We start from the raw sequence: 19,128 nt of genomic DNA on the forward strand, positions 1-19,128 counted from the left end.
CCGGGGGGGGGGGGGTAGAGGGTGGGAAGGGATAGACTGGGATTTCAAAATTGTAGAATAGACAAACAAGATTACACTGTATAGCACAGGGAAATATACACAAAATGTTATGATAAATCACAGAGAAAAAAATGTGACAATGAGTGTGTATATGTCCATGAATGACTGAAAAATTGTGCTGAACACTGGAATTTGACACAACACTGTAAAATGATTATGAATCAATAAAAAATGCAAAAATAAATAAATAAATAAATAAATAAATAAATAAATAAAAAAGAAATGTCGACGATAAATTAAAATGACATTCTCCCAAATGTCACTGGTTCTTGTATCTCCTTTCCTTTCTCAGAGTCTGTTCTGTAGTTCACATTAAAGACGACAATTCCTCTTTTATAACTTTTCAAACAGCCAAAAAATTTAAAAAATTTAAAGTATTTTCTTGCATACATATCTTCATTTGGATTTAGAAAAGTAAATGAGTATAAAAATAACTTTTATCAGTTTATTATTTCTGCCTCTGAAATACAGTATACAGCCTTTCACTAACTGGACTATCAATAGCCAATAAAAAAATTGAATAAAAATAAATCTGTAACACACACATCCATTATTTTTTTCTGAAGTCTAACTACTATGTAACAGTTTTCAGCACTACCTAAAATTGAGAATGCCTGAATCAGACAGACCTTGCTGATAATTTAAAGCATTAGAATAATGGAACATTAAGAACCACATTAAGTGATAGATCACAATGACTAGAATAGTTACAGAAAGATATTCTTTACAGATATTACTATGTAATCACTCTCCCAGCATTATTACTGGATGTAGAAATCTGCTCAAAAACCTTAGATCAAAGGAAGGTTTGAAAAAAACTTTCAACCCCATCAGAACAAAACAAGTCTAGCCTCATTCAGGTCAATGTGGAGAGAGAACATTACTATGGATGGAAGATACTTATGACAGAGGAGCCTGACTTTTTATGATAATAAGCAGAAATCTGTATCTGTCAACAGTATCTGGGTGGGACAGGGCTGATGGTATTGATAAAAGTTTCAAGTCTGATCAACATTAGTCAAAAATACTAACCTGACGTGACATAAAACAGAACTCATAGTATTTAAAGTGCATTTTGGAAGGTGAGCCAAAAACAACTAATGGGGAAAGGCAGGTCTTACATGTCTTAAGAAGCAACTAAATAAACCCCATTCATTTATTTCATTTTTAATCTTCGGAGGTATTTTTCAAGGTCTGCTCTGCAGCAAAAGTTTGAAATGTACATCCTCAATACGGAATGAAGTCTTCCCCTTCAGTCCTCTGACTGTCAGGCTGATGCTCCAGCCACAATAAAAAGGCAAGCCTTAAATCTATATTAGAATAAGTTTTCTTGCAAGGTTTCCAATGCCTTTTTGTTTTGGCCCAGCTGGAAAACCACAAGAATAGCCTTGCATGCAAAATTCTGGCTTAGCCCAGGAAATTTAGAGGCACTTAAGAACTACTCTCAACTACCAAACCTTTCTCAGTCCTCTGCTGAGGTTAGGCTTGGTGGGAGGGATAAGCATGGACAAGCCAAGTTGTTAGTTTCAAGCCAATCGCTGGTATCTAGCAGGCTGTTAGTCCAAACGCTACTGGCAGCAGCAAACAGCTTTCTTTGTCCAGGAAAAATCTGATCATATGATAAAAGCTGGAATTTATGAGAATCCTCGTTCCATCAAATAACTAAAACTATAACTTCATTTCATATCTTTGAGTTAACAAAATGGTGGAATTCAAAAAACAGACATGTGACAGATCTCACGTATCTCCATCCACTTTGCACAAAAAGTTAGCAATCTCTAATCAAGGGAAAAACATCAAAAGAAGAGAAAACAAAGTCGTTCCCCACTCCTTGGAGCAGAACTTTATACGATAAAAGCAATTCTACACCCTGGGAAAAATTGGTTTCCAAAATGTATTACGTTCTCCCTTGTAAAACAGTACAAACAACTCAAGAGTTCGAATGAAACACTAGCAAGTGGACGCTTTTGAAAAAATGGAATACAGCAGGCATGTGACATTCCAAGCTGGCATTTGACATATGTTGCACTGCTAAAATTCAAAGCAGTCCTTACCAAAAGGGACATAAGGCATACTTAACCTTCTCAGAAACACACAGTGACCAAGTCTCCCTATAAAATCAAGGTTGGTCGGCGTGGGAACTGAACAGATCAAGAATTTTAATCGGGATAATTTCAGAACAACTTAAGTTTATGTAGCAATTTTGCATTATTTTTCACGATGAGTAGCAGAAAATGTGTGTGCCTAAAAAGTTAAAACTCTAGTGTACCTGATCCAATTACTCTGCTACTTAAACATAACAAGAAAAAAATTAATCAGAAAACTCTCTTTGTAAAATGTTCTAAGACTTTAGAAAAGATTCTGCCCATTCCGTGCTTTCCCTTTAAAACAGTCACGTATTTATAAATGCTGTTCATGTGTCGAGCATTCACTGGCTTTTGGCATCTGGGTTGGAATACACGGAATTTAAGATCATCAGTTCAGGCAGGCTTCAGAAACAAGGACAGTGAAAGCAAAGTAGGTGTGTGTCTGTATGTCTAGTTTGGTGGAAATATCTTGAGACGTGTAGATACACATAAGTAAGAATGAGTTTTGGCCAAAAGGATGCACACAAAACATCAGGGTGAGAAAAGAAAGATCTAGAGTTTGAGAAGAGGACATGAAACTCTTCTGGTTTCAAGCTGAACGTGATGACCAGGAACTAATTTTCATGTCACAAAAGAAAGAAAGAAAAAAAAAGCAGAAAGTAGATCGGGCACCCACAGGAGGGCCAAGAAACATATAATACACATTAAACCATTATAGTTACAATTTATCTGGTGTTTGCATACAAATATCAAACCAAAATGCATTTTCTTCTTGCTTTTTTCAGGCTAATTTTCTAAGCACCATTTTTGCTAATCTGTCAACGATGTCAAAGTCAATGTTTCAATACTTCTCCTATCTGCTGTGATTTGAAAAATGTCTAAATCCCTTAAGTTTAAACAACAAACAAAAACAACAGAATGTAATTTAATCTGAAAAATAAATAAGTTGAGCCAGAACCAAGAAAATAACCTGTAACTTCAGGACGAAATAAAAAATTCTGTACACAAGAGTTTCAAAAAGGAAAAAGCTCTTTCTCTAACTGATCTATCTTAAAGCAAATACCACAATAACTAAGTAACTAACTAACTAACTAACTAAATAAATAAATAAATCAGTAAATCAATAAATCAATGGGGTTGGGAGTCTTTTGTCACGGCCTTGAAAAAGATGACGTATGCAGTAGCAAAACAAAAACATTAACCACTATCTTATTTGTGTCAAACTGAAAGTTTTCATGAACTGGACTCAAAGTAAGATAAAATAAAAACAACATGTTGAACTTAATTTCTTGAGTACTTTCCACTCAATGTTAGAGCATGTTAGAAAAAGTTCCAGCTTTGAACTTTAATACACTGAGTCAACTAGTACTTCCTCTGGAAAATTCTTCTAAAAAGCTATTTAGGATAAAAAGAAAATTCCTTTTAAGAATATGTCAACATCTAAAATGCTTATATATAGAATTCTAACTGGACAGATGTATACAGAGAGACTTCTGAAAAGAAAAACAAGAAGCAAACACTTATGCGCAAGAAATGAAGACAGGGGATCCTTTCTCTTTAAGAGACAAGACAGCATATCCCCTGAGTTACAGAATTATATTTATTTTCACAAATGTGTCTGTATTTTTTCCATGTATAATACGCTTTGACAGTCCTCTATACCAGTCCCTACTATGCCAATACTCAACTATAAAACATTTTTTCTTACACTGATCACTTATCCCACATCAAGGAAAACAAGACATTAGTTTTTAAAAAAATGTTAATTTAGGATAAATTCTAGTTTCTAAGTTATAGCTAACATTTTTTCTCCTTTTGTAACTTCAAAAAAGAGAAAGCAGTCCATCCTAGTCATTTAAATTCTGTTAGAGCATCTCTCATCTTTCTCATATGGAAAAATTTCCCAGTAATTTCAGTGATAAACGTGTACACACACACAATCTCGATGCGTTCAATGTCAGATGATACAAATGGGGGGGAAATGGCAACAGACTGAAACAGATGAATATTTTGACAGGCAAGTATATATGAAGGGATAAGACAATGATCAACCCCCTTGGGGTAAAACAGTGGCTTCTAGAAATTTAAAGAAAATACAGATCCCAAATCCCACCTACATAAACTGATTTAGGACTTACAGAGAAGAAACCTGCCTTAACATATGAATTTCTTTAAAGTAACCACAAGACATTTATTACATGTGCAAAAGATGCGAACTGAGGGATTAAGGTACCCTGATCACTGATAACTGTTCAGAGCGTCATAAACAAAAGAGCAGCGCACTGACACAACTACTCATATCTTAAACAAGAAAGGACAGTAATCTGTGATAGAGGAAACGACAGCCATAAAGAGCTGTGAAGCCTGTGAAGCCTGAGTCTACATCCTGGAGAACGACAATTTCAAGTCAAAAGCCCAATTACACAAGTAAAGGAAAATTCTCATGCTGCTTGCAGTAAACAATGTTAGCTGTGGCGTGCTCCTATGGAAAGCCTTCCAAGGAAAGCCTTCCTACATTTATGTTACTGTTGTTAATTATCAGGATAAAAGATTTTTAAAATCATGACATAAAAGAAAAAAATAAACAAAATCAAGTAAATATTATGGGAAGAGTTGGCATATGTAGCACAGAATTTCACATGTCCTTCTCGTCAATCTGGAGCAAGCTATTTACTTTCTAAATGAACAAAAGAAAGCTGGCTTTTCAACAGAAGCCTAGGAATATGAAGGGCTCTTCATCTCTTTCTCTTAAGTAGATTTTTCTAAAAAGACTGAAACAAGAATCCACATTGTGTAATTTTGAGAAGTATGCTAATTAATAATCAGCCGTAAGATAATACGAGGCGTTGAAATTGCCATGCTGGAAGTTAAGTGTAATAATGATAACTAAACAGCTAAAATTTATTTAACAGCATCACTGATAGCAGTGCAATATTTGTTATCTCACTGGATCCTCACGATACTCCTATGAATAAGTTCTATGGTTCATTCCCTCATTTACTCACGAGGAAACTAAAGTTCATATATAAGAAACTGCCCTAGGTCACACCGCTAGTAAGTATGAGAGCTGGGGCTTAGACCCAGCTCTGGCTGACTCTAAAATAATCAATCAGGTCTACTAATAAAAATATTTAGCAATTTCAAAGTAGAAATTTTTCAACAGATGAAGCATTCCTTCAGGAATTAATAGAATAAAGACATATAAATTATCATCCATCATTATTCAAGGTAGCAAAAGATAAGATTATTAGTACATAATACATACTAATAGTACAAAATAACTTCTGATTTTCAAGTTACTTAAATATGAGGCTGGGTTGCAAACTTTCTTTGCCCAGTTCTTGCAGTGGATGATCTGAAGTTGTATGAATAAAGAATTACTAAAAGAAATGAATTCCAATTTGATGAGATCAGCTACTCCCTTAAATACAGACTAATTCAATGTGAATCAGAATTTTCAATTATTTGTGAAGAGTTAAAATCATAACATAGATTATCTCTATCTCAGAAACTATTGATCTCATCATTCAAGAACTTTAAAATGTACTATTTCATTTGAACGATTTTAGGGATACAAGATATGCTAGCCAAAAGGTATTAGAACTTTATTAAGTTTTTTTTTTATTCTGATTACCAAAGTAAAGACTCGCACTTAGATTATTAAGGTTTAAATTAATATTTGAAGCCATGTTAATTTGCTGGAAAAAAACATATTCTAAAATTCATAATAAGTACAATTATCAGAATTTACCCATGTAAAAGAACAATTCCACATTTTAGAAAAGCATTATAAAAAGCAATCAGGAAAACAAAAAAAAGTAATCAGCAGAAATTCAAGGGTTGAGACACTCTTACAAGACAAGACGGAAACAAATCTTTAAGTCTTGTCAATACTTATGAGAATACACAGTACATAGTCAATACAATGAGAATAAAGAGTGTCATGACTCCTGGATATTCACTGATTCCCAAATAATCATTTTTTAAAGGAAGGACATGTGTAATGGAGTAATGCTATTTTAATAAGGATTTTAAAAAAAGGTGAGAAAGTGATTCTGGAACAGTGATATTAGGGCTCAGAGAAACCCCTACCACAGAGAGATGTCTTTTAAGTAGATATACCTATAGACATCTATAGAACACTCCACCGCAATCAAAATCACCAAAACAAGAAGTTCTCTGACTACAGTGGAACTAAATTAGAAATTAATAACAGCCAGAAATCTGGTAAATTCACATATATGCAGAAATTAACATACTTCTAAAGAACCAATAGGATACAGAAGAAATCACAATAAAGATTATAAAATACCTTCATATGAATGAAAATAAAAACACACCATAAAACTTATGGGATGAAATAAGCTAGGATACAGAGGGAAACTGATTAAGTAAAAATGCCTATATTAAAAAAGAAAAAAGACATAAAATCAATAACCTAATTATCTGTCTTAAAAAACCTAGAGAAATAACAAATTAAGGCAAAAAGCAAACAAAAGGTCAGGCAAAATAATGGTAGAGTAAAAACTGATAAATTAGAGAATAGAAAAATGAGAGAAAATGAGCAAATGTTTCAATAGACTGACCAACTAAAAAAGGGAAAAGACTCAAAGTATAAAATCAAGAACGAAAGAGGAGAGAGCAGTTCCTACCTTCAAAAAGAAAAAGAATTAAAAGGAATACTATGAACAACTATATCCCCCAAAACTAGATCACTCAGATGAAAGAGGCAAATCCCTAGAAAGATGAAACTGCCAAAGTAACCCATGAAAAAAATTAAAAATCTGAAGAATCAGTAAGAGATTATATTAATTTAAAAATTTTTAAAAAACTCCTACAAAGACAAGTGCAGTACCACACAGTCTAGCTGTTTCTGAGTTACTTAGTGATTAGCGAACCATCATCACAATGTTTAAAAACCTTAAAGATGTATTTTAAAGATATTAATGAAAACTAAGTTACTGTCTAAAACAAGAGAAGCAAAATAAGATAATTATCACATGAACTTCTTATGCATGAATTTAGAATGGAAAAAAATTTTTTCTTATTGCTCCATGGGCCATAAGTCACCAATATTTACATTATAAAGACATCTAACCTACCAAGAAAACATTGCCTATTTTTCTTATCTAAATTATTTTTTCCATATTACTGTGAAGTTGATCCTCTGTATGTTCTTAGACACATTGGTAGTAAAATTTTACGTGATAAATAAAATGTCAGATGTATTCCTCCTCAGAGTACTGCAATACCTTTGTGCAAAATATGAAGTTCATCAGCAAATCTATATGGTAAGCTATATGCAAAGTATTTACACCAAAGCTCCCTACTCTAAGAAAATTTATGTATTTTGCATACAAATATGATAAATTAAACATAACTTTGTAGAATACTTGATTTGATGCCTCATCCTTTTAAGCAAATCATACTACCTAATGCCTCAAACTTTTAAATCCTCTTTCTAAACGAGTGTCAAATGATGGTACTAGACCAAGAAGAGGTGAAACCAAATTTCTTCAAATACAATTTGCAAAATATATTTGCAAATTTCTCATATACACTTTTAAGCTTATTAGTTACTAGTGTTGAAAGTAATATACAATAAGACTATTTTCAGCAAAGGAAATATGTGAAGCTAGAACCAAAGAAAGATTTAAAATATCAAATACTGAGCTTTTTATAAAAAGACATATAATGTAACAAGTACTTTCAAGACATATAATTTAGAATTCATAAATAAAAATAAGTAAAATATAAATCCATCTAAGTATATATTACTTAATACACCAAGAGAATTATGTAAACTGCACTATTTCAATTCCTCCCCCTTAGCTTTGGGGAAAGAAAGAAGATGGTTCAAGATAGATCCTATACTTTCCCCAACTCAATAACCGTAAAGCTGGTTAATATTAGTAAAACTAAAAAGTCACAACATAAAAAAAAGGAGCCAATAATCACACCTGTAAAAACGAGACTTTTAAAAATTAATCTTCTCAATAATAGCACCAATTTCTATGTTGGGCATGGTCACAAAAATGACCTTTCATGTCCCAAGACATATCTACTAGACTTTTTAATACTTTGGATTTTTTTTTAAGTGCTTTTCACGTAAATTAATTCTGGATCTACCTCTTTTTCTACTCTTATCCAAATAACTTCTTGTTACAGGAAGCTTTTTAACATTAAATTATCAGCTAATTAAAATGATGGTAACTTCTATCATGTCTAGGGATGAAATTGAATCATAAAGAATTACTACATTCCAAATATGGTAGAAAAGACTTTTTTTAAAAATTTACTGTAATAATTAACAATAAAAAAAACTTTAAATGCCTACTTACACAGTATAGTTAAACTAATTATGGCGTGTGTGTATATCCACACCCACATGCTGTGAAATACCATAGAACAAAGACAAAAAAAGGATGTTTGAATATACTAACAGGAAAATATATATTGACAAGTAAATACAGCATGAAATCAAAGAATAGATTGCTAAGGATAACATTTTTCCAAAAGCATATCAAAATTATATAGCATGATATGAATATATATACACACACACATACGCAAAAATATGAAGGAAAAGCTCCAGAAGGATAAGCTCCAGAAGGATGCACACACAACTGTACAAACTGTACACACACTCTGAGCAGACCTGTGTGAATTACATTTCAACAAGAATGTATTCCTCAGTTACTGGGTGGAGAAAAATGATCTAACATGAAATTAAGGGGAAAAAATTTTGTCATTAACCTCTCAATTTTCCTTAAATGATTACTCTTATATCGGCACAGAATCAAAGAATAATTCTGGGTGTATCACTGATCAATATTCACTGTAATTTCTGTTACTACTTAAATGTACCCAAACCTGTTTAATTTGTTTAAGAAAAATAGATATGACAATATTTTGCTGATTTGTATCATGCCTTTTTCTATAAAAGGTGGAACCACAGTAAAAACAAAAATGCTAATCTAACAATTTATTATACAGTATTTTGTTTTCAAACTTTAACTGCCAAATCTTGTGCTTTCAAATACTCTGTAAGTTCTCAAACGCAAAGCAACTTCGAGCATTATCTTTGTAGTCCACAGAGTATGCTTTCAATGAACACCTACTGGTCAACCGAAAGGAAGTCTATACCTAAAGAAGACTACACTATAATTCTGTAATTTGTCCATGTGTGTAATCTTTTTTACTAAAGTTTGCCAAAGTGGAAAGAATAAAGAAAACAGCACCTCAAACCTGTACCTTATATTCATCCACAATGATGCTGAGGGCTTCATGACCAGCTTTCCTCATGTCTTCCAGTTCCTGTTTATGTTTTTCCTGAAAGAAAATAAGAAACTAAGCCATGATTTGTTCTTTTGTTTACAAAATAGTAAAACCATTGACTTTCACAGCCATGAGTGATTGAGGGGTTTGTGGCACACCAGTGCTATAGCTGAAAACAAAGAGAAAAGCTGTTTTTGGAAAAAAAAAAGTTCTGTTTAAAAGCATTCTGGAGGTCTCTGGTGATGAGAAATCAAAGGGAAACAATAATTGCAAAAGGAAAACCATGCAGGGGGGAAGGTAACATTAGGAAATGGTGTTCTCTGTTGGGGCATTTGGCAATTCTGGACGTGGATCTAGACGCAGAAAGCTCTGTGTTACTTCAACAAGCTAGGGTCTCTCTCTTCTTTCTTCATTACTTCTCCAGTAATACACATATACCAATTGTTTAATACATAAAAAAGTTTGAGAACCACTGAATTAAGGTGATCAATCCCCACTCTACCTTCCTAGGAAAGGAGAGTCCGAACCCTCTTTGGGAAATGTTCACATCCTACAGAGCTTTTCCAGTTTTTCAAGTACAGTGTTCAGCTTTCAATACAAAATCATCAGAGATGAGAAAAGATGAGATTAAAGAAATATAAAGCAGAAAAGACAAAAGAAATAGACCCACAGGTGATTCATGTATTACTTATTGAAGGGTTTAAAATATGTATGACTTATAATTCAAGAAAATAGAGAAGAAATGGAAAAAGTCAATAGGATAGAGGTTTTCATCAGAGAGCTGGAATTCATAAAACAGGAAGTCTACAGCTGAGAAAAATGCACTATTAATAACTCAGTAGAGGAGGTAAACAGTAGGTGAAACAGCAGAAAGCAGGATAAGAGAACTAAAATGACTGGGAGGCGGGGAATAGACAGCAGTAAAAAGAGGAATATGATGGAAAATAGAAAAAAAAAGAAAAAAAAAACCTTTAAAAAGACATGGAATAGAGTAAAAAGATCAAAGACATGTAACAAAAGATGATCCGAAGAAAGAAGGAAAAAATGAAATGTAGTAAGATGATAACAAAGTTTTGAAGAAAAATAAAAACCGCAAATTTCCAACATTATCCGTGAATTCAGGATATTACATAACCTACAAATATTTCTAATAATAATATATTACTAAATATTGTATCAATAAAGATGAAATTTTAGATGAAATGCAAATACTTCTAGGAAAAAGCAAAAGTGAAAGATGAAATAATAAATCAGTGTTAAAAAAAAACAAACCTGTATTAATTTTAAAAATAACAAACAATAAATCTTCTGACCACGGACTGTGGGGCTGACCAAGCTCAGATGACTTGACAGGTAAATTTTAATAAACATTTAACAGAAATCTTACACAAAACCTTCCAGCATACAGAAAAAGATAGAATACTTCACCACGTAGACAGCATATCCTTTATACTAAAATCAGCAAAGATATTTAGAAAAAAAATAATGAACCAATCTCTTTTATGAAAATAGAAACTAAAATTCTAAACAAAATAATAGCAAATAGAATCTAGCAATACATAAATAAGATAATACATTTCAACCAAGTCAGGTTTATTTTAGGGATGTCAGGTTGGCGGAAGTGACATACACCATTTCAAGCATTAAACCTCCCACCTTGCATTTCTTCCCCTATTTGCTTGCTGGATATTAATGCCCAAGATGACAATTAAAGCCACGTGCTGCATACAGCACCACCACCCCTGCCAAGGGCTGCAAATGACTGCACCACCACCACCTCAGTGGACTTTGAGAGAAAATTAACTATATTTAGGGCAAATGATAACACCAGTAGTCCTTGTCAATTTACTGCTACCATCTTCTCATATGAACATCTCTTATATCAGCTCCCCTCATTTGTTATACCTTACTGATCCAACAGGTTCCATTTCATTATCAACATCTAATTCCTCTTTCTCTATGTCCCTTTGTGTATCTTATTGTAGTGAAATCAATTTCTCAAAATAACCTAAACATAAAGAACCAACAGGGGCATTTGTAATAAAGCCTGATTTTTGTTGATATGATTATCAATCTATGGCTCATGGCAGCAATCTTTTTAAAAGTCATTTTCCCATTTCTGTGAGAGTTGTTTTAATAAAAACTAGACGACATAGCAGCAAAATCCAACTACCCAGTTAAGCAAGCTCATCCATTTAGCATACTGTTACATGCACACATTTAATACATTGTTATACTAAAAGCAAGCAAACAAATGTAGGCACCACTACCAACTCATCATTATGGAACTGCCATTCAGGTCAGGTTACCTCACCAAGGGGATGTGATGATTTCATAAAAGGCTCTAGGAGGGCAAAAGCATCAATTTAAATATTAACAAAGTTTTGGTTTTCTTACTTTTCAAGATAAAAATAAACAGAAACAGGTATTCTGGCATTTTCTTTTCACATCACAGAGCCATATCTTAGGCAGTTCTTGGGATTCATATACGCCTCCTAGGCATCAGTGATTTAATGACAAACTCATATAAAGTAGGCTACATGATCAAACTGCAGAAGTTAACAACATATATTAAACATTAAACTTCCTACAAACCCAGAAGTAAAAAGAAAAAAAGGTGAGCTTTACTGAAACCAGCATTTTTCAGACTTAATTTATTAAATATTAATTTACTTTTCTTTTTCTCTCTTGACAATATTACTAACTAATCTCCTCCAGGTTAGAATAGGAACTGAGAAACAAAAAGTTTAAAAAGTTTTTTAGAGTTAATTAGTCTAAAGCAAAGCAAATTAACCAAGATCCATTAAGTAAAACTGAGAATATATTCTACTTTTACCTCATTAATTACAAATTGAGGGTAAATAGGCACAATTTCAATTATAAAATCTGATCACTCAATGACCATGGTCCTGAATAAGGACATGAATCATTAAAAAGTGTTTGCATGCTATTAAAGGTGCATATGGAGTATAATGTTTTATTAAGTAACACATATAAAAGATCTTTTCTAATGGATAATCTGCAAATGTTCAAAATGTTCTATGACATTATGTTTTATTATAATTGAAAATAAATAGTTTCTCAATAGCTGTATCTTCTCACAGCAATTCAGTGCTCTTCACAGCCCCTTAGAACATAGCAACTGTTGACAAATGTTTGCTGGATTATGCTGAAATCCTCACTACTGACATCATGAGCTTCTATCATCATTTACATACCAGAACTAAAATATTAATTATATTCAATATATACTTCAGAAAAAAAATGTTAAATTATATAGAGGTATTCGATATTATTCATCATAATTCAAGGTAGAAAACGTAGACTCTCTGAGTACCATGAAATTTACAGTTACTAATCATCTAAAACTTTTCCCAGATGCCATCATTTTATACCAAATTTTCTTTTTAAGCGTTATATTTAATTAAACAATTACTATACACCAGACTCCACTCGGCTCTGGGGATAAAAGGATGATGAAAGTATAATAGTCACTTCCAGTCTAGTAACACAGAAGATTACCTGTATATGGTAACTTCAAAGTGATAACGTGTATGAAATAATTTTGTTAATTAAGACAAAAATAAAGTACAATTACTGCTGCCACTAGTATCACAGTTGTTACTGCTACTTTTCAATAAAGAACAAAACACATTCATTATTGTAAGACAAAACATCAGCAAAACAGTAGAAGACTAAACAACATATAAACCAACTAGAAGAAACAAACAGCTCTAGAATACTCCAACAGCAGAATATACATTCTTCTCAAGAGGCCAGGGAACATTCCCCAGGATAGACTACATGATAGGCCAAAAAAATTTTAAATATTGAAATAATATAAGGTATGTTCTTTGACCGCAAGGGGAAATGAAACTCGAAATAATTAATAGTGAGAAACTAAGAAAGTTCACAAATGTGTGGAAATTAAACAGCACACACCTAAATAAGGAGTGAGTCAAAGAAGAAATCACAGGGGAAATTAAACATCTGTATTAAAGAAAGAAGAAAAATCTCAAGTCAATAACTTACCCTTTCACCATAAGAAACTAGAAAAAGAAAACTAAACCCAAAGCAAGCATAATGAGGGAAATAAAAATATTGGAAAGAAAATAAAAAGAGAACAGAAAAATAGAGAAAATCAACTTGACCAAAGTTGGATTTTTAAAAATTCAACAATATTGACAAATCTTAGCTAGAGTGATGAAGAAAAAAAATGGCGATAGCTCAAATTATTAAAATAAGTAATAAAGGAAAGGACTTACTACTGAACTTGAAGAAACAAAAAGGAGTATACAGAAATATCATAAACAATAGTGTGCCAAAAATTAGATAACAATGTTGTCATGGACCGATTCCTAAAAATATGCAAACTACCAAAACTGACTCAAGAAGAAACAGAAAATCTAACAGACTGATAACAAGTAAAGAGATTGAATCAGTAATCAAAAACTTTGTACTAAGATAATCCCTCCTTCCAAAATGACTTTCACTGGAGATTTCGAACAAATGTTTAAAGAATTAACACCAATCTTTTTCATACTTTTCCTAAACAGAAGATGAGGGAACATGTTCTAACTCATTCTCTGAGGCCAGTTTTACACTAATCAAAACCCTGTCAAACACCACACAAGTACAAAGTATTCAGAATACATAAATAACTCTCCTAATTCAGCATCAAAAAGATAACCACTTTTTTTAAAATGGGCAAAAGACTTGTGTAGATATTTTTCCAAAGATACAAATGTTCAATATTATTAGCCACTATGGAAATTCAAGTCAAAACCACTGACATCCAACAGGATGGCTACAATACAAAACACTGGAATTAAGTGGTGACACCACTGAAACCCTCACACCCTGCTCCCTCACACCTTTCTGGTTGAAATGTAAAACAGTGTTTCCATTATATAAAACAATTTGGCCATTCCTCAAAAAATTAAACATAGAGTTACCAAATGTCCCAGAAATTTCACTCCTAGTTATATACCCAAGGACACTAAAAACAGGCATTCACACAAAAACTTGTACATGAGTGTCCATATCAGCATTATTAAGAATAGGAGAAAAAAGCAGAAACAACGTGAATGTTCATCAACAAATAAATGACTAAACAAAATGAAGTATTATCCATACAAGGGAATATTATTTATCCACACAAGGAATGAAATGATACATGCTACAACCTGGGAGAACCTGGAGAACATTATGCTAAGTGGACGTGGCTAGACGCAAAAGGCCACATGTTGCAAGAGTTCACTTTATATGAAATGTGCAAAATAGTTAAATCCAGAGACAGGAAGTAGGTTAGCAATTGCCAGGTGCCAGGGGACAGGGGAATTGGGGTAACTGCTTAACATATACAGGGCTGCTTCTTGAGGTGATAAAAATGTCTGGCATTAGATACTAGTGATAGTATCACAAAATTGTGAATATACTTAAAAAAAAAAAAACACTGAACTCTACCCTTTAAAATGGTTTAAATGGTAAATTTAATGTTAATGTGAATTCTATCCTAATATAAAAAATTTGTGCAAGAAAGAAATAGTATGTTTGTATCAATTTAATTTCTAAGCTCAAAGTTATTTTTCTTTTATTGTGTTATTCATTTCTAATTTTGTTTCATTTTGATTAGAGAATGCTGATTTTACTATTTTATTTCTTGGAATTCACTGAGGTGTCTCAAAAATTCCTTAACAAAAGAACCACAAGGATAACATTCTCTAAGCTTTTGAATGATGAGAACCATTCACACCTTTAAAATTGAAAAGCAGTTAGCTGTATATAAATCTTGGATTTACATTTTCTTTCTTTGAGCATCTTAATTATATTACATTATTTTGGCATAAAGTATGTTTTTTAAGTCTGTCATGGATCTAATTTTCTTTACTTTATATATTAGATTAACTACACAACTGGGTCACTTTTGAGAGTGAAAGGGGTTACTACTAATAATTACACTAGAATAATAGATATAAATATGGACTATCTTGGGCAAATCAAAAAGCAGAGTCATTGTATTTACAATTTGGAAAGATGAAATTGTACCTGCCATTGAATATATGTATGTCAAATGGTGCCTTGTATACAATGCTGCTCAATAAATAAGAATCAAATAAAGAAGAGACAGAATGGATAGGATTTGAAAGCCTATAATTGGGAAGTGAGAATGGTGTTTCATTCTTCATCAGAGAGTTACTTAACATTCCATTAAGAATGTTTAAAATGACAATATTGTAAAATGACTATAACTCAATTAAAAATGTTTTTTAAAAAAAAAGAATGTTTAAAATGTATTTAAAACCTGGTCTTCAAAAAGGAGGGTACTTAACAGGTTCATAGACATCTTTGTTGAATAAATGAATGAGATCATTTTAAATGCTCTTCTTCTGATACAGGCCTAGCATATAAATTAACATTTGGGGCATGTTTCTTTATCTGTTAAATGAGGGAGTTGGATTAAATCATTTCTAAAATACACTTCCAACTTTCTTAATACTATTCCATGACAGCGTATGCTAAAACTAGCTAGATCAATCAACTTCCTTTCTTATTTCAAAGTTACTGACAGTAATCATACAACCACATTGTATCAGACCAGGCTGCCCAGTTACCAAAAGAAAAACACAAGAATAACCAAATCGTTACACATGGCCTGAAATTCTTATTTCAAGAATATCAAGCCAAAAATTTACAACCTATCTTCAAAGTAGTCAAAACCAAATTTGACCACAATGATAGCTTTCTTTCAAAATGTCAAACCCCAAACCATCACTAGAAAGGGAAGATTCGGGAAAATGCCCTCACCTTAAATAAAACTGCAGATTTTTAAACAAGAAGAGACTTTAAAAGTAAGCTATTTCAATATATTCATTTTACACGTGAAGAGACTGGGGCCTAGAGAGGCCAAGAAAATTATTTAAGACCATTGAGTAATCAGTAAGAGCAGGGTGAAGACTAAATCACAGCTCCTGATAGCCAGCCCAATATTTACTGAAAAATACCACGTCAAAGAGAATTATTTGAGTATATTCCAAACTTCTCAACAGATTTATTTTCTATATAAAACTCAGTAATATATAAACTAATATATCATAAGTCCCTCCTTCTGATGAAAATAAGACACAAACTGGTCACCTGTGGTAAAACTTGAAATAGTTATTCATCAATTCATTCCTGTCAACCAGCAGTTCTGGTCTGCCAAAAATGATGTACACTAAGGTGCTTTTCGAAGCTAACCAGAAGCATATTCCAATCAATTGTCTACTACCCATAATTACTCCAATACCAACCCCTTGCTGAAATTATTAAATACATGTAGGTCTAATATTTTTAATATACCTGTACACAACTGGCATTGAAAAATTTTTGTTGAATAGATATGTAAATATGAACAGCATAATTAACAAATATAGATGCTTCACATAAAAATTATAAATTAGCAATTTTTTGAAAACTTTTTATTTTGATTACTATGTTAATAAAAAAAACTCAATTCAGATATTTGAATCACAATTTATAAAAAGAAAATTTTCAGTCCAAGCTTATGGGAAAAACTGATAAACATTTCTCAATACACATTATCTTATTGTTGGTCTCTGCCAAATCAAGTAGAACTCACATTAATCACCTCTAATAAATTAATCCATGAATAGTAACAGAATCCTTTCCCATAAAGATGGTTAAAAGTCAACATTCGATTGATGTATCTGGAATGAATTGCTACAGTACTTAAAAATGAGAGAAGGGAGGTGGGTAGAAAGGAACAAACGGAAGAAAAAAGAGAGGGAGGGAGGAAGAAAGGAAGGAAGGAAACGCCGAAGGCCAGGCAACCATTCTATTCTAGCTATTAGAAATCCTTCTCACTTTCCAAATTCTTTGGCCAAAAGCAAGTCTACAATTAGACTGAACATAATTAGCAGAACATAATTAGCTAATACAGTCTGATTGAGAAGGTTTTTCTAGCACAGGCTTCATGAGCACTTTTTCTGAAGCCACAAGATTGCACCCCTTTCAAAACAACTAATCAGCTGTATTGGATGAGGCAGCCATAAACACCTGCAGACACTCCGAGAGGAAATCTGCAGGGCGAGAAATCAAAACAAAGACAGTGGGATAACAGCTAACCGCCGCCCTGAAAGGTTCTAACTAAGAAATGGTACACCTCCTCCTACCGAAATCTGAAGAATACGACACACTGACGTGGCCTAATTGTAAATGTCAGAGAAACGCAAAGAAGATGAGATTATCCCATAGGCACCTACTTTGTCAAAACAGAATAAAAACAGCAGAACACCACCTCTCCATCTCTCACCGACGCCACGTTTGACAGCTGCAACAAGCCTGGTTGGTTTCTAACAGCAGGCACGTTTCACTGACTCGACACAGCACGTGGAACAGCAAGTCTTTCCCACTGAGCAAATGTTTAACCTCTACCTCCTCGTTCTGTCTCTTCTCTTAGTTTGCCTAAACAATCAGTGACAACAACACATGACGGGACCCTTCAAAATCTTACCAAGTCAGTCTCACAGACTAGTCCAAATATTTAGCCAAATATAAAATGGGAGGAAAAAGAAATAATACAAGCATAAAAGAATCAGCTTAAAGGCACAAAGTAATAGTACATATGGAAATAAAGCGTTTGTGCCATAATAAACTATACCCAGTGCTGAAACAGACACCCTTAATAAGTATGTCCCTTTAGCTTAAGATTTCCAGAATTTCTCAAAGGATTAATTTTCATCTCTGGCCCTATCCCATTAATGGCTGCCTTAACACACTGCACAGAATTCAACAGCATACAGAATTTAAAACCGTCAGCTTTGTGGCCTCCTCTCAGTCAAAAACAAGACAATAAGACAAACTCCTGGAGGTTTTCCAACAGATACAATGATGGAAGCCTTCAAAGAACCCCACAATGTGTTCACACCGGTACAGAAGTAATTGATTTCTCTATACGCTACGTTACAAAATCCAGACATGACAACGTCTCATTTATGTCTCAACCAAACTGTAAGGAATCAGTAGTTAGCAAATGAGAAATGAATAAGTGGGTCACAACTAATTTATTGTTCTGCAGATGAAAACAACTACTCATGTGAAATTCCTAAGAGAAGATGACGTGTTTATTACATTGTTGTTGTCACTATCGTTGCTCCATTAGCACATCTCCTCTACCAACTACAATCTGTTAAAGAATAAAGGCCAAATCCTGCAAAGCCTAAGAATATGGCCTCTTGCATAACCCTGGCTGAATTCCTGGCTAATTTGTTGATTGGATTGGCCCTGGTCCGACGGCTACTTCAATGTCACCTTATTATTTGCTCCAATAGGGAAGGCAGAAACTCTACTCTGTGCCAGAGTTAAAAGAAATTACTATTTATCTTCAACTTTGTTAAAGCCTTCAAAGCAAAGTGCCTTGAGAAGCAGATGCTCAAATCTAACTCAAGCCAAGTAGAGAAAAAGAGAAAGGAATGGAAAGGAGAAAAGGAGGGGGGAAAAAAGAAGAAAAAGATGGAGAGAGGGGAGGAGGAAGAAAAAGAGGAAAGAGCAGACAGTTTGCCACAGCTACTGTTAAAGACTTCTGCCTTATGCATACATCTGCAAACATTATCCCATTCAACAAGGATGCGAACCTCTTCAAAGTTCTTCTAACTTCTTACGACTTTTTCCGTTTTAAGCCTACTCCCCAAAGTTTGGCTGT

At 33.2% G+C, this 19,128-nt stretch overlaps 1 protein-coding gene across 13 annotated transcripts in view; it reads right to left on the reverse strand.

Annotated features, from left to right (window-relative positions):
* Window positions 1–19,128, reverse strand: part of CCDC91 (coiled-coil domain containing 91) — a 225,084-nt gene that overhangs the window by 122,102 nt on the left and 83,854 nt on the right. For all 13 annotated transcript variants that reach the window (XM_072954296.1, XM_072954295.1, XM_072954294.1 and 10 more), the window contains one exon: window positions 9,402–9,479. In XM_072954296.1, coding sequence (XP_072810397.1) covers window positions 9,402–9,479 — 78 coding nt within the window. The remainder of the gene's footprint in view (window positions 1–9,401; window positions 9,480–19,128) is intronic.

Source organism: Vicugna pacos, chromosome 34, assembly GCF_048564905.1.
Source record: "Vicugna pacos chromosome 34, VicPac4, whole genome shotgun sequence".
NCBI classification, from domain to species: domain Eukaryota; kingdom Metazoa; phylum Chordata; class Mammalia; order Artiodactyla; family Camelidae; genus Vicugna; species Vicugna pacos.